Here is a 17,160-nt window from a genome sequence, read left to right as displayed (position 1 = left end):
TAGTGAACATCTAAAGGAGGAATACTTTTGGTTCTCAGGACTTTGGAGCTTTTTTTATTTATCATTTTGGGGTGAAACCGTGGTGGACGGAGTTTATATTAAACACAACAAGTAAAAGAGTCAAAACTCACCCGTGCATTTCTTCAGGCTTCCAGGCCGTTTACCATGCATCCCCAGTTTACAGTTGAAGTTCTCCTCCCAGAATTCAGCAAACCAAACGTTCCTTCTGTTGTTGGACAGCGAGCGGCTACGGAAGTACCGATCAAACGCTGTTTCAAACACAAACACACTTCGGTTACAATCCCCAGAGTAACGGGAACCCGTCTGAAAACCCAGAAACTCGACCAAATATTCAGATCTTCATTTCCACTAAGCCTGTCTGGATCTAAGTGGAAGGTGCTATTAAAGTTTTTGCAAAATAATAAAGAGCCGAGTATCCTTTGATTTTGAAGTAGGACTGACAAAAAAAAAACTTCCTGTGGAGCCGTACAGTATTTGAGCTCCTATCGAATCCTGAAGCTGGGAGCGAGAAGAGCAAACATTTTAAAGTGAGCTCTCACAGTCTAAGTTGGCTACTTGTCCAATTTAATAAGTCGTGAGGAGAAGAGGAACAGGGTAGAACGCACTTCTCTACTCGCAGGAGTGGAAATACCTGTCAGAGGCTGAAATGCTGAAATAAAGAGAAGGGGGAAAGAAAAGGGATAAAAAGAAGACAAGTACACTGGTTGTACATGTACCACTTGGTTTATACCACGATTATTTCAGAAACAAACTTTTGTACCTCATAAAGATCCCATGAAGACAACAAAGGGAGCATTCACACCTTACTTGTATAAATAAAACATCATTACAAATAGCACTGGGGTTGCTCCTTTGGATAGCATTGTACAGGTCGAACAGATCACAGAGGGAGGGGGAATCATTGGGGACGTTGGGACTGACTTGGACAGGCTGCGTCCCGCCTGACACGCTGTTAAAGCTGACGAGAGCCGCCTTGATTAATCTCCTCTGCTGTCAGGGAAATTGGTCCCATGTGCACCTGGGTAGCACAGTTGATACTAAGACTGCTGAGAACGGTAGATTCACTCTCTGTGTGTCGCTCAACAGGCAGCACGTGTCATCTCGGATCAAATATCATTGTGATCACAGGTGTGACACTTGCAAAGATAAAAAAAAAAAAAAAAAAAACTTCTGATTCTTTGAAGTTCTTTGTAAATGTGTGCTATTTAGTTTGTGGGGAGGAAGTTATCTCCACCTGACTGGAGAGACTCAGGGTAACAAAGGTAGTATTGAGGTTGAATGTAGAAATATTAGAAGTTAATCTCCTTCTAACTCAGTGTCAAGACAAGATAAGATAAGCATCATATAGGTAGGATATATACCATGTTCACTGTGTACAGTTTCACCAGCTTGTCAGGTGAACATTTTAGATGGTAACGGTGTATGCACTAATCATAAATCCCCTGCTGTGGCAATCTCAATCAAAACTCCTCCTGAAGACCCCATAGCGTGTTTCCTCATGTCAGCCAGGAAAAGCTGACTTTGATTCATTTAAACTTCCTCTTAGGCTCTGTCGCTCTCCTCACTTTCAGTTTATACCTTGTCGCATATGTGTCCCTCCAGGAGTCAATTATCTAATGTGGACCTCTGACGGGGCGCAAATAAAAGGATTTCCTGCCAGACCTAATGGCAAGAACATGTTTCCTGCAGGGATCAAGACTAAAGGAACAAGCCTGCATTTCACTTCCTCTTGCAGGTCTTAAGGTGTCCCCTAAATTTGTTCTATTAGACGTCACACACGCCTAACTTCAGCTTTCCCTTTCTCTTTTGAGAGAGCCAGGTATGTGAAGACACTGTGCCGATAACTTACCGTCCACTGACGCTCGTTTGGGAAGAATGGTGATGGCTCCTTCCGCCACTCTCTCCTGGCCAATTACAGGAGAGATTTTAGAGCCCCAGCTGTCTGAGCCCACCCACAGGAAGTGACCCGTCTGGTTGTTCTTTTTTGCTGCATCCAGAACTCTTCTGTTTGAGAAAGAGAAAAAAAAGCAAAAGTCAGTCCGTTTCATGTATTGTAGAAATCTTTAGAACAGACAAATATGCCACAGAATATGTTGGGGCAGTTAAAGAGTGCCAGACATATTATCAGCAGGGTCAGTCAGTGACGTGTGCATCACGTACCGTATGTCGTCCTCATTAGCGAACATGATGACGGCCCTGGCGTTTGAGGTCTCCAGCAGGCGTCGGATGATCTTGTCAAACTCCCCCGGCTTGGGCTCCCTGGGGATCTTCAAGGACTGAGCGATACACACACCACCTGGGACAGGAGAGAAAGACGAGGTCAGAGTGTGAAATTACTTTTCAATTTGCATTTCTTCGTTTTTTTTTCTTTTTCTCAATTACTCACATTTAGCTGTTCCCTATCAATTCAGCCTTTCATAGGAACGTTCTTTACAAACGGTTGTGAACACTCTTTCGACAGCACAAGGTGATGCGGTTTTACACTTCCAGCAGCCTCAGCACTTTCGGATAAATATATAGTAAGTGGATGTTTAGCGTAGCAGAGACAGCTGTCATAAAAAATTCAAGATAATCGGCGAAAAATCCAAACCGCATGATGTCGTATAACAGGGAAATGATTTTTGGGAAACCAAAGCCCCACAGAGACTAGCAGTAATCCAAAAAGTATTCATGATATATGAGGATCACAGACTGCTATATGAAATATTTATTACAAAACAACAGGAGGTAAGAGTCAGAGACCTGGTTGAGATGAGACATATGGAAAATGGACTTGAGCTTGTCTGGCACTATTCCAGTCTTCTGACTACTCAAAACACTTTTACACCCCCGGTCACACCTTCAAATTCACAAACTGATGGCAGAAGATACAATGAAAAGTAATGTAACTAACCCCGTTAATACTCATTCATTAGGTCTGATATGTCTGAAACTTTTACCCAGAACAATCTATTCAGAACTTTTTTCCCTTCATGTTTTATTTTGTTTGTGTTTGTGCCACAGAGAGTGACTGATGTCCCGTTTTCTTCATGCCTGTTGAAGCCCATTTATTGAACATCTGTACGGTCTGTCGCTTTCGTCACATCAAACTCCTTCATCTCACACACACTTGCATTCTCGTGCAGACGCATGCAAACCAGCGTGCATGACTGCTAAAACAAATAATGAGTAGTTTCAAATTAAAAGCCTCTAAAGGATAATCACTAAAGTGACAGAATATTTATAAGCAACACAATCCAGCCTTAAACACACACACACACACACACACACACACACACACACACACACACACACACACACACACACACACACACACACACACACACACACACACACACACACACACACACACACACACACACACACACACACACACACACACACACACACACACACACACACTTGAATGTTCAAAACTTGTTCAAGGATAATCACCAACTTCATAGAGACTTTTCTATAGGAAGACAGATAAAACAAAAAAGTGTGTCGAAACAAGGCATGTGTTGTGTAAGCAAATGCTTTGAAACTGACGTCGTCCTTGGAGCAGAAGTGAAGTGTGTGTCTGGTTCTTGGAGGACATGTTATTAAAAGAAAGCCAATAACATCCTATCTGTGAGTCTGTGTGAAACTGTTTTGGTACACAGACTGCAAGTTTAGCAGCAAAAAATGTACTGCTAACCCTGAAACACTTCTCGTCTTTGATGGTGCCAAAAAGCAGCTCATTAAAAGCTAACACTAGTTATTATCCTGCACCTTTGCTACACTGTTGAAAGGAAACAGTGGTCAGGCGAGACCATCAATGTCTTTTTTTGAATCACTGTTATGAGAGCGTTTAGTTGAAAGAGCATCTTGTTGAAAAGAGAAAGGGACTTTTTGAGGAGGAAGCTCTGCAATAAGGAGAGAGACCTCGATTTAAAATAACAGATTCAATCAGAGGAGACGAAGATGAGCATGTGACAAAATATATATTTATTAATTTTATTGGTCCCGAAGGGAAAATTAGGTGTTTTACACTCATAGGCAGGATCCTATGGACATGCACTGACGGAGAGACATCAGCGTGACCGAGATGCCCCCGGTGGCCGCTCCAGAGCTGGTGATGGGGATTTGGTGCCTTGCTCAAAGGCACTCCGGCAGTGCTCAGGAAGTGATCTGGCATCTCTCCAGCTACCGGAGAAATGTCCATATTTGAGGGTTCGGCAACCCTCCGGTTCCCAACCCAGTTTGGGGCTGGAGCTGTTTTGGAGCTGTTGAACGGGTTGTTGAGGCTGAGTGAAAAGCTAATAGAGCCAGAGGAAAAGTTTGGTCGATGTGGAAAAATGTTCCCCGTGAACTACAAAGCCCAGATATCGATTTCAGAGAAGATCCGGGTTAAACACCTGCATCTCAGGTGCTCGACATGGCGTGAAAGCTTTCTGTAGGAAGAATCAAATAAGTATGCAGCTTGAAAATCTGCTTCTTTTTTTCCAAGGGGAGACACTGCAGAGTTATCATCAAATGGTCATGATTATATTGTCAAAAGGGGGAAAAAAACAAAACTGTAGCATGATTTGTTGTGGACAGAAGCGTTCCACATCCCTCTAACCTCTCAAACTCGCCCAATCTGCAGGCTCATAATTTGGCTGATTGTGTAGAAACCGGATCATTAATTGTTTAGAGATGTGGCATCACACTCCGGGCATGCTAATGTGGGACCAGTTAAAAATTCTCTTTATTCTCGTCAGATAAAAGAATGGTCTCAGCTGTATTGGATCACAGTGATAGCCATTTCATTACATAATTCAGAAACTGTAGCACGTCCGTCTACAAAGGGATAATTGAATTATGGGCTCTTCTTCTACAGGGCAGCAGCATTGAGCTTTCAGTGAGTGTCTAAGAACCTGATTATCCAAGCTTAAACAAGGAACACAATGTCAAAGATTGCTGTTTGTGTGTGTGTGTGTGTGTGTGTGTGTGTGTGTTCATATGTGTGTGTGTGTGTGTGTCTGCCCACGTGTATCTAGTTTGTTAACTTTGGTGGTGGTGCACTGTGAGTGTAGGTGTGATGCATATTTTAGTGAGCTAAACTGTCTGGTGTTCTGCATGTGTAGGTGGACGGCTGTAAAAAAAAAAGGAGCCCATGCAAATGAATGAAACGCAAGCGTGTGCATGTGTTGGTGTTTGTGTGCATCTTCCATTAGGCTGTTCTCAATGCGGCTGTTTAAAAATACATGCAGGGCTGCAAGTTAAAGTGATAAATGCAATGTTAAGTGTGTCCAGTGCTCCTCCAAATTAAACCCGTATAGTCGGTAATTAACTTCATTTTGAGATTAAATTCAGTCTGTTTCAGGAAGGGAAACACCGCTGTCTCAACGTTTAATTAACGATCTGCCTCCCTCCCTCCCTCCCTCGGTCCCCACTCTCTTTCTGCACAATTTCATCAATTAACCAGCGGATGAATGAATGGGGAGGAGAATTAAAAGAGGTATTAGTCATTTCTCTCAGTTTGATAGAAGTTAGAAAATTCCTCCCTTCTCACCTTCAGTTTGCCACACTTTCAAGGAAGCACTTCTCCATTTTATTGAAACAATGCAAGAGGAAGAACAAACATGCAATTGCAGAAATGTCTTTAAGTTATCAATAACCTAGGACAAGTAAAGTTGAATTTAAAGTGATTCTATTATATACACCAAACTTCCTCAGTCTCGAAGATGAAGATGAAAAAATGGTGTTAAAGTGTTTTAATCTCATCAGTTTTAAAAGGTTTTTCATTAAGAGGAACACATCAAATGATGTACTGTAGTGACTCATCAGGCATGCAGGGCCTTAACAGATTCGATGACTATGAACCTTGTCAGTTATCTCGGAGCGCGAGTACAGGCGAGATAGAAAAGTTGCGTCCAATACTTTGCAAAGGGTTCTGATTTCCTGCACCATCCTGCTGTTAAAACCAGCCAAGGCTTTGTGGTCGCGTTTTATCAAATGACATTCTTCTTCCACGTTTGTCATGCCGTCTCTCGAGAGGGAAAGAGACGAGGAGCCACACAGACACAGACGGGCGAGGGATGACGGGAAAGGTAAGCTGTCCTTGTGATTAGAAAAAGAGCAGGATAACAAAAGGACAGATTTTCGACGCGGTTTGACGAGCCGAACGTTTCCCTGCTTCTGTCTGAACCTTTTCATCAGAGCGGGTACGAATCATATTTTTGTTTGTCTTGGAAGTGTGACTGGGTGGTACCTCACTTCGGCGCTGGTGGCTTCTTGAGTGTCATTCAATCCAAAGCTCTTAGAAGAAGTACTTCAGGCAGCTCCCTTTTAACACAACCAAACTTAGCAGGAGAAAAATAACAAGTGGCTGCATTTCAAAAGACAGAGAGCTGAAATTAAGACCTTCATTGACGCTTGGAAATTCAGACCACAAACTGATTGAACATAACTATATGGCACCAGCAGGGTGTCTTAAACAAAGGCAAGATAGAGCTGCTACTGATGAAGGATTTGTGTTAGGGAAGATAAAACCCCTCCTTCGTCATGATCATCTCATTCAAGATCTTTCCATTTCCTTCTTCCATCTTTGTTTCCTTCCTCCTCCATCTCCCCCAACCTTGAGTTTTCAACCTCCACCACACACTTAATGTGTTTTCTATTTTGCAGCAGGCAGCACCTTCCAACCATTTTCATAGTATTGTGTTGTTGGAGAAACACTGAGAGAACTCATTTGCCTCCCCTCGCACAGTACAGCTGAACGCACGACCTCGAGAATCAACGACGGCGAGACGAGTCATGATGGAAACTTTAGAGCCAGCTCAACCTATAAGCAGCTGGCATTGTTTTTTAAATCTTCACGAATATGTCCGAGTTTGAAGAGAGTTTGTCAGAAAAGCAAAGAAAGGCAGAGACATAAAAGCTCCTACCTTCAACGACTTTGCTAATAAGAACAAATGTGCAAACACACTGGAACCTGCGAACCTTTGAAATTGCTGCTATTAGCACAACTAGGATCAAATATAAGGTTCTGCACGCCTCACAAAGCCACACATAAAGAAATTAATTCATTTCACCAGCTTAGCGTTTCTTTGATTAAAAAAAAAAAGAGAGAAAAGAAATCGCCCATTGCATTCATCCCCACACAAACACCTGCCAGTGAAGTGAGAACAGACAAACATAGCGCAAACACGCTGATTTCGACACACTTTTCTCTCCAAACCTCATTAGCACTGCTTTAAAATTAAAAGTTGCCCTCTGCTTCTCTATGCTTTGTTCCTCGCTCGGGGCCCTGCAGCGTTGGACTTTGAAGTCGCTGCTTTCTGTGTGTGTGTGTGTTTGTGTGTGTGTGGCTGTGTGGCTTATTCTTACACACGCTCGTGTGAATTTGCCTATGCTTACCAATGAGATTTCGCATGTGTTGGTACTCCAGTATCACACACACACACACACACACACACACACACACACACACACACACACACACACACACACACACACACACACACACACACACACACACACACACACACACACACACACACACACACACACACACACACACACACACACACACACACACACACACACGCTGGCACATATGACTTTTTTCATGAGCTTGGGTTTGGGATGAAGTGGTGCGCTAAATATTGTGTTCTGCATTTTTTTTTTTTTTTTCCTGCTACGAGTTAAAACTTCTCCCCAGGCTTCCTAATGAATCATTGACAACACCCACGGAACCGCTGTCCCAGGAAATTTACATCCTCCCATTAAAATACGCCTTAAAGGACTCAGGCCTTGGAGCTTGAAATGGGTTTTGGAAATTTAAGACAGACCTAACCTGAACCCAAAAGTGCTGCTCAGACCCTGAACCAATCCCTGGGTGGGAAAGATCTTGTGAGCTCATAACAGAGCAAAGCTTTAAATTGTTAATAATTACTGATAATGAAACAGTAATAAAGGAATTGAGGGGGAAATGAGAAGGTTGTTTCACTTGAAAGAAATGTAATGGTGGTTCGATTAGCACAACGTAAATAAACACTGACGTAAATTTATGGCTCGTGTCTCCAGCGTGCGCTCTATAAATCCAGCCAACAGTTCACCTCCCTGAATGGTTATTGGATATTTGCGATGATCTACGGCGCACGTAGTAAAATGTTTCAAGTGGTGCTCAGAGAAACTACAATAATTTGTGGTTTCTATCCAGAATGTTAATTGCCAGTCTAGCCTCCATATATTAGAGCAGCTTTTAGCAGTGCAGTGATAGTGGAGCAGCTGGAGTTTCTCGGATCTTCAGCCTGCATGCACTTTGGGGCATCGTTAGGATTCGGGATTCTTCTCCTCCACTGGATCCTGCATTAATACTGCAGCCATACCAACTGTACCTGAGAACATTTAGGTAGATAACACTTAATAATTCTCATGCATCAGAAGAAAAAACAAATACTCTCCTAAGCATAAATGGAATACACCATTCATGCTGTTATACTAAGGTTGTTCAGGGAAACACTGAATTCATTCTTTAACCACTCCCAAACAACGTTTCTTTTTCTATCATTTCCAAGCACTCTATAAAGATTGAATAACATGTTATAATGTACATACTAAAAGACAGAAGCAGACCTCAGGTGATCGCTTGCATTGTGTAGAACTATGTTGTTTTTACAACTTACAACTCCTATATATGACACATTTTCTTTGTTCCTTTTTTAGAGTACATGAATTATTATTTCAGTCAAAACCTCAAGACAATTTCAACCAAAATCTTTAGAAATGTATCTCGACACAATGACCAATCCTGCCTTTAAGTGCAGACGGAGGACAATGTTGTCCTTTGCTCGAGCTGCAATTACTTGTGTCCTGCAATGTTGTGTTAGCAGACACTTTGGTTAACTCAATACTTAATTTAGGCTGTTTTTATGTGTAAAATGTTGCAGATTCTTCCGGTAATCTAAGCATTTCAAAGTGTTTTGTATTTATTTTCTAACAGCTACAACTCGACCCATGGGCTGCCATGAACAGTGAGACAAAGACAGTGAATTAACATTCAGCTGTAAAGTCATGTATAGAAAAGTTGACATGCCTATTCCCTCCTTTCCATACTTAGGAGAATATGATGCCTTACAGCTGGAAACATAACAGTTTTAAATGTCAGCTCTACAGAATGACTGAAGTGAAAAAGAAAGACAGACTTTTGGTCCATCTTTAATTCCCACTGAATGAGACAGGATGTCCTCGTTTGCAGAATGTAAATCTCTACCCTAAACTGGGAGGGACAAGGACAACAGATTGGCCCTCGTACAGACACAGACAACTATCACTATTGCTGTGTGCACACGTGTGTCCGGGAGAGAGGGAGATGCAAGTAAAGGCTGAGTCTGAATGACAGAGGCTGGATTTGGAGGGCGAAGAGGAGGGAGGAGAGAAAACACACATGGGAGAAAGAGAGCGAGTAAGACACAGGAAGAGACGGAAAAGAGATGGAGGGTCTTGGCCTTTTAACGTCTCACTTCCTTTAACTTCCTGCAGAAAGTGTGTGCGCCTGTGAATGTGCGAAGTCAGCACTCGCTCAGGTCTGTGGGGAGACAGGTGGACACCTCCAGCATGGACGATGTGTGTTTCCAAGAGTGAGCACAGAAGAGAAGGAGCGAGAGAGAGAGAGAATCTGTCTGTGTGTATGTTTTAGAAGTAGCAGTTTTATGTTCTGACGACGCCATTATGTAGATTATACATGCAATTAGCATGAGGTATGTTGCATGGAGGCAGAACTAGTGTCTGAAAAACATGCACACACACGAGGCGTTTAAGGCTCAATTCTTGGAGGAAAAATAGATACAGCAAGACTTAGAGCTGTGGCTGTTGTAAATGTAGTATTTACTTTAAGGAGAGATGATATCAAGAGTTGAATGATCAACAATTGATAGAAATAGATACATAAATGTAAGTGTAAATGCAGAAACTGTCACTAAAAAAAAAAAAAAAGTCTACAACAGTCGCATCATTTCAAAGTGGCAATATAAAAAAAAAAGAGAGAATATTTCAAGAGAATATTTCACATTTCCTCGGTTTTGGACTGAGTAACTGCAGGCAGTGGTGTAGTAAAAGCTCACATGAGACTTCAGTTGTGGCTTGTTTCTGAACCTCTTTGTCAACAAAGCACATATATTTGATCTATTCTTCAATGGAGATTTCTTTGCTTTTGTCCATTATTTTGAAAAATAAACAACAGACTGTAATGTGGGCTGTGGTCACTGACATTGAATGGTAAGAAGAAACTTTCTGTTCTGGGACTTTTTTTTTTTTTGAATAGACTTGTAAACATCTATACGTTTGACAGGCGTGCACCTTTGTTTGCACACTTATTGATAAGCGTGCACCGGGCTTAACGCTCTAATCTCAGCAAGACAGAGCGCAGACGTCTTTCAAATGAACTGTTTACCATCGCTCCTGTGGCGGGAGCTGACAAGTTCAACTGGAGACCAGTGCAGTGAGTCCACAGGCAAGAGACAAGTCAGTTAAAGCCTCCATCGACTCATATGACCTTCTGCCACCTGTCACGCATCGCCAATACTTCCAATCAATCACATTAATCCCGCAGGCTCTCTTAGAGGGCTGGAGGAAGAACCGAGTGGGATGGATGGGAGCGAAGAAATGGAGAGGAGGGAGGGTGGGTAGGGGACAGGAAGAAGAAGAAATGAGGAAAAAGATAGGAAGATGTATGGGATATAAGGTGAAGACGGAGGGAGATAAGGAAGTGATGATTGGATGTCAGAACATAGATAAAACTCACAAGGTCAGAGTTAAGCTCAGAGATCACAGAGAGAACATGTCCACTTCTCCGTCTGCTACTCTCCGACTTGCTCTCTCTCTCTCTCTCTCTCTCTCTCTCTCTCTTTGACTTCTGAGCATATCTCTCTCATGCTCCCTCTCTTTCCATGAGAAGACTTGTCTTTCATTTTTCTTGCTTTTTCTCCCCCTGCGTTTCTCACTGCCCTACACACACTATCTGACAGTGATCAGACATCCAATTACAGCAGTGCCCTCAGACTAAGGCTCTCTGTGTGTGTGTGTGTGTGTGTGTGTGTGTGTGTGTGTGTGTGTGTGTGTGTGTGTGTGTGTGTGTGTGTATAAATAAATGGGTTGCAGTTTGGTTGTTGTTTTTTTTCTGAACACACACACACACACACACACACACACACACACACACACACACACACACACACACACACACACACACACACACACACACACACACACACACACACACACACACACACACACACACACACACACACACACACACACACACACACACACACACACACACACACACACACCAGTAGGGCGTCAGATCCCTGCTGATGCTCGTTACTCCCCAAGCCGGGATGCCCTGCTGTCCTCCAGCCCGTGTCTTATCTGGGGAAGAGGGATCTCACATTTGGAAACACACACACTCTTACACACACACACACACACACACACACACACAGTCGATACACACACACAGTCGATAAAGCAAACACAAAATCAAATGTTAACCCAAAGTTTAGATGTGAAAAAGTGATAATACTCCCAAAATAAACTCACTTTCAAACATAACAGAATAAGCTTACACACTTGTTTGAAGGGTCAACGATGACAGCATCCCACTCCCCACAGCAGAACGGATGGCTGGGAAAATCAAAAATGTCATCCAAACTGCTGACCTGAACAGTGACCACAAAGCACACTTTGTTTGAAAATGAAAAGTAACTAATGAATAATTCTCTCAAACCTTCTATGACGTATGCAGGATGGTAGATTCTATCTGCAAACTATTATGCTCACTCCTATTCTTGTTTGAAGCTTGATTTATTTACACACTAGGTTGCTAATAAAGTATATCATCAAGTTTAAAATCATTTGTTTTTGGACTGTGAGAGTGGTCTGTCTGCACTCGGCAGAACTGCTCTCATTTCAAAACAAGTGGGTGGAACTCTGCGCTACGAGGCCGCTTTGAACATTTACTTTGAAAAAGAATCAATACAAATAAAACATGACTTGCATCAAAGTAGCACATGTCTTTAAAAATACACGTTTGGTGTTTTAACAGCAGCTATATGCATAGTTCAGTGCTGATTATAATCTGGGCAGGTGGTAGCGACCGTCTCACAAGAAGTGTGTGTACTGCTCTACGGCGTTAGTTCACACACACACACACACACAAGCCTCTATTTATATATGAAAAAAGAAGTCTGTTGGCCCTTCTCAGGCAGCAGGTCCTGCTTGTATTTATTTATTTATTTTTGTATTCATAAAAGTGCTGTGTGCACGAGAGAGAGCGAGCGGGAACCTCACTGAGCCGTCTAGCATAACTAAACTCTCGTTTGTGTCCGTGCAAGTGTGGATAAACTGAGCAGATAAAAGTTGTTTGTTGCAAAAACTAAATTAATTTAGAGGTAATTAACTCTTATGATGATTCCCTGCGCCTCCAATTTGATCACTTTCACCCGTTTTGTTTTGGTTTGAATGTCCTCTGTGTTCCCCTTCTTCCATACCTTTATGTGTTATACAGAGAAGAACCTCTGTTTGCCTTTTTTATATTTGGTTTACTAAATATTCATTTTCAGACTGCAATTGGGTCCACTTTCTTGTTTATTTTACACCACTGTGATTTTTATGACGTAATATTCTTTCTTGGTTTCATTTTCGCTGTTTGTTTTTTTCGGCAGCAAGATGTTTGCTTTGTGGATACAGAAGCAACCGCACTCAGCTGTTGCTGTCTTCACGTATTCTGTAAAGAGTACTTCACGGGGCACGGCTTCTGCATCTGGTTTATTTCTATGGGTGCATATCAGACAAAGATTTCCCAGAAACACAAAATGCAATAAGTACAGAATAAAGATTGTATTAACCCGACCCGCAGTAAACAGGACAAACCACTCATTCAGACAGTTTGAAACCCAACAAAAAGCCATGAATGTCATTTCCAGACAGCTATGATAAACACACTTTGTTTACCGTTACTCAATGTTTATCTCAGCCAAATCAACAGAATCTCTCAGCAGCACTGAGGGAAGAAAATTGTGCATCGGAAAAGTTAATGTAGTCATCTGTAATGGACAATTACAGTGTTCAATTGAATACACCCTCACATACACATTCGATATTTACCAAGACCTTAACTGATAAGTGAACACAACAACTTTGTTTCCATTAGAATCTGCACAAAGCAGTGACCACGTGCACTTATTGCCTCGGCTGCCTGTGAAAAACATGATGGTTTGAGGATACACACGTCTATATAGGAGCACATGTATGTGTGTACAGGTGTATGGGTTACTACACCTGATACCTGTACAGGTTGTGATGTTGTTATGTGATATGCTGTGTGCTGTCTGCTGTGTCAGAAAAACTGTGTTACGCTTTATACTAATGATGTAATATTTCATCAAAAACTGCAGGTCTCTTGATTGAAATGTTTAAAGTGACGTGTTTGAGGTTGAATAATTGATACTTTTTTAGCCCTGCAGAATTCCTATAACTGTAGCTTTATACACCGAGCATATTTGTACTTTATATGAAGTGGTTAATATATTTTTTTTAATTTGTAAATCCTGAAACACAGAGAGAGCGCTGGTCTGGCAGGACAGGATGAGACACTAAAGTCACAGAGTCAGTCCACGGAGCCTCAGGGACACCGCAGCATTCACAATAATCGCTGGAAATCAAAGACCTCTCTGGAAGACCTTAACGCGTGTGCAATAAGAAAAGCTCCGACCTGCTGTGAGCCGGAGAGACACTGATAGTGACAAAGGTGGTGTTTGGATCCAACACAATAGTTGTCCCTTTAAGGGAAGTGCTGGATCTTGTTTCGGCAGGATCTGACACAAATAAAGTCGCTTAACATGACACTACTGGATTAACTTTAAGTATTGTTTATAGAATTATCCCGAATGTGATTAAATTCGCTGAAACATGCTTGGAGATGCACTAAGGAAGTGACCTTTTTTTAAGTAAGTCAATAGTTCTATTAGTTTTCCTTTGGTCCTATTGCACAAGCCTTCTTTACATGAAAACATCATTCAGAAAAATTCATTCTTCAAAGATAAGAGAAGCATGCATATTCACTTGTAGTCTGTTTATTTCATAAATCCAATACTTTATGCTTTCCTATCTATGGAGGACTATCCCCTAACGCCTTATGCTTGACATATTGTGCCTGAAAGCAGAGACTTTTTTTACCTGACAAATTCTTCGAGGCTTGGAGCACAATTCCAAGAAATCCATTAAAATGTGACATTTACAACTGAGATGTCAAGTCTATTTGATTTCCCTGTACCAAACCCCCGAAAGAAGATATCAGTGGAACTCTTTCATACAGAGGAGGTCTCAAGTGAAGTGTATTTTCTGTACGCCAACTTCAAGAAGCATACCACTACCAACATGAAAACAAATTAGTATGCATTGAATCTCATTTGCTATAAAATGACAGAATCAATCTGGTAGGACATTGGGTCTTGGGAAGGCATGCCAGTCTGTAAAGCAATCATATATAATTGATCCAGTTCATTCAATACTATCAACAATATTTTAACATATCAGCCTAGTCAGCATTCATTCACAGATCCAATACAGTTTGACATTTGTTCTTACAGTGAATATAAAAGTTGCTTTATCTATGGCCAGGTGCTGCGACTGCACTATTGCTTTGGCCAACTCTGTCCCATGCATAGATTTCAGTTGATCAATATTTCTTGCACATGAAGAATTCTTCAGTTATTGACCTGCAATCTTTTGGCCTGGGGCTCTGCTGCTTGCAGCGTCAATGGACATTGCACCTGCTGCCAAAGCTTAGTCGAGGAAAAAAAAAAAAAAAAGCTTAAATAGTGCTTCCAGTACAGACATGAGTCAGTGGGATCTATTTTCATGACAGAGCAACGGGAGGCTTTGCACTGGTGACATGACATTTTCGACAGACATACAAAGGGTTTCCCTCGTCTGCAAGCGTTTGATGTTTTACTGACTTGCCCTAAACTTGACTGCACTTAAGCAGTCGGAGAGGTGCAGTAGGTGTGCGATAGTGGCGGTAATGCTCAAGGGTGATTTCGGTGAGCAGGATTACGGGGCTTTTAGCTTTTAGACCGTGTCAGAAGTACTTTGAACAGAGTGCAGGGAAGGAGAAGAATTCTGTTTTGCGTCATGACCTCAGATAAGGAAAAAAAAGTTGCTTATAAAATAGAGGGAATGGATGTCAGTATGACTGCTTTTCTAAATGATTGTATGCTTTTTTTTCCTTTTTTTTTTGAGGATTGCAAAGTTGCAAAAGGTGAAGTTCTTTTTCTAACAAGCTCTTATCCCTGCAAATAGTTTTTACTACTGTTTAATAAGAATTGTTCAATCAGTTAGAAAATGAGTCGAGATTGCCCCGATGATGACATGCTGTGTTGAGACGTCTTAGATTTGTTCTTTCTCACACTTGTTTGCAACTATATTGAACATTCAGCGTCTTCCAAATCACTTCTGTTCTGTTTATCTTTCTAGTTTAATCCATCCTCATCAGCAGTGGCGGTCAAACGGCAACCCTCTTTCTATTTCTCTCTCTCATTAGTTTCTCCTTCCCTTCTTCTCGCTCCTCCTCCTCAACTCCCACCGAGGTGTCAATACAGTGTTGCTATCAGTCCTCCATCTTTCTTCTTTATCTCTTCATCTATCTTCCCCGCCTCCCATGCAATCGGTATCCCGCTGTGCATCCATTCCCTCACTAATCCCTTTTTTCCCCTCCGTGTTGCCAAGTGCACAAGGTCTCTGTGTCCGTTAGTGTCAGCGTAGAGACGGTCTGTCTCTTTTTTTTCTCTCTCTCTCTTTTCTCTCTCTCTCAGCCAGAAGCACAGTTTGTTGTGCACCTTCTCTCTCTTTTACCTTTTCTCACATCCCTCCCTCTGCGCCCTCAGTGGGTGATATCAGCCGCATGTGGCTTGTCTTCACTCCCTCTCAATTACACTTTGAAAACAAATGTCAACAGTGTGTGAGGGAGACAGACACAAACATCCTGGATCAGCAGTGGACAGATAATATAGCGGAAAGCATGCTGATCAAACTGGTTTTTTGTTTGTTTTTTAACAAATATACGACTTGTGTGAAATGTAGGATTGAAGCGACGGACAAGTAAGATGGATTCAAAATCTTGGGATACCACTAAAGACTCCCAGAATGTGTCCATATGTGTTTGTCTGTGTTTCAGTAAAAGCTCGGTTTTACCGTGTTGTGTAGACAGTTGCCAAGGAGAGGAGAAAAAGAGTACAGAAATGAACCCTGGGTAAATAGGAAGGCACAACTGCACACGTCTGAATTCTTTCGGAGTAACAACCACAATGGAATCTACACAAATAAAACACGCGTGCACACACTGCTTTAGACTTGCAACCACTGTCAAGTGGAGCATGTTAGCTGAAGACGGAGAGGTCAGTGGTGATGGTTTTACAGTTCAACTGAGAGAGAAGTTAAAACGCTTGGACTGAACCCTGACGAGACATTATTGAGGGATCACTGAATGCACAGGACAAAGAAAGGGGGGGAAAAAAAGGAGACATGACAAGGATGGAAGGAGACGTGCATCCTCCAGAGATGCATTCAGGTCCTCTTTTTCACCATTTGAATAATGTCGTCATGGAAATAAGTATTCCTGTAATGTGTTTGTAAAACTTGCTCCTCTTATTTTAGGATATTGAGCCAACATTTATCAAAGCTGGTAGTTCCCCTGGAGGCCGACAGCAAAAAATAAATTGCTGAAAACATTGCTGTGCGTGCAGATTTCCAACACCTGCAGACAAACACTCGCCCGATATTAGAAGTCCTGTATGAGAGAGAAACAGCAGATCAATCTGGCTTTTCTCCTGGGCTACTGAGAATCTCCAGGATTGTCTGCATGTCTGTCTTTCTGCCACAAAGACGGACAGAGATTTAATGTATGTGAAATAAAAGATCGCAGACAGGAATACTCCGTTTGGATGAATGGACAGCTAGTTGGTTGCAGAAGGAGGTTGTGTATGGCTGCACCGTAGCAAAGCAAAACACAAAGTAATCCACATCAACACAGAGATGTAAACAGCAGATAAAGCGGGCGTTCACTCTCAGGACATTCAGTCGACACCAACTTTGACCTCTGTTAAATCATATCTGTGTGCAGAGCCTGCT

General features: G+C 42.0%; 1 protein-coding gene across 3 annotated transcripts in view; it reads right to left on the bottom strand.

Moving 5' to 3' along the window:
* The window catches only part of grm8a (glutamate receptor, metabotropic 8a), a 216,077-nt gene that overhangs the window by 78,715 nt on the left and 120,202 nt on the right, over window positions 1-17,160 (bottom strand). For all 3 annotated transcript variants that reach the window (XM_079334721.1, XM_079334722.1, XM_079334720.1), the window contains 3 exons: window positions 2,182-2,317; window positions 1,871-2,025; window positions 132-269 (listed from right to left, as the gene is read on the bottom strand). In XM_079334721.1, coding sequence (XP_079190847.1) covers window positions 132-269; window positions 1,871-2,025; window positions 2,182-2,317 — 429 coding nt within the window. The remainder of the gene's footprint in view (window positions 1-131; window positions 270-1,870; window positions 2,026-2,181; window positions 2,318-17,160) is intronic.

The sequence above is a fragment of the Symphodus melops genome (genome assembly GCF_947650265.1).
Source record: "Symphodus melops genome assembly, chromosome: 22".
Taxonomy (NCBI): Eukaryota; Metazoa; Chordata; class Actinopteri; order Labriformes; family Labridae; genus Symphodus; species Symphodus melops.
This window is presented reverse-complemented; position numbering and strand designations above follow the sequence as displayed.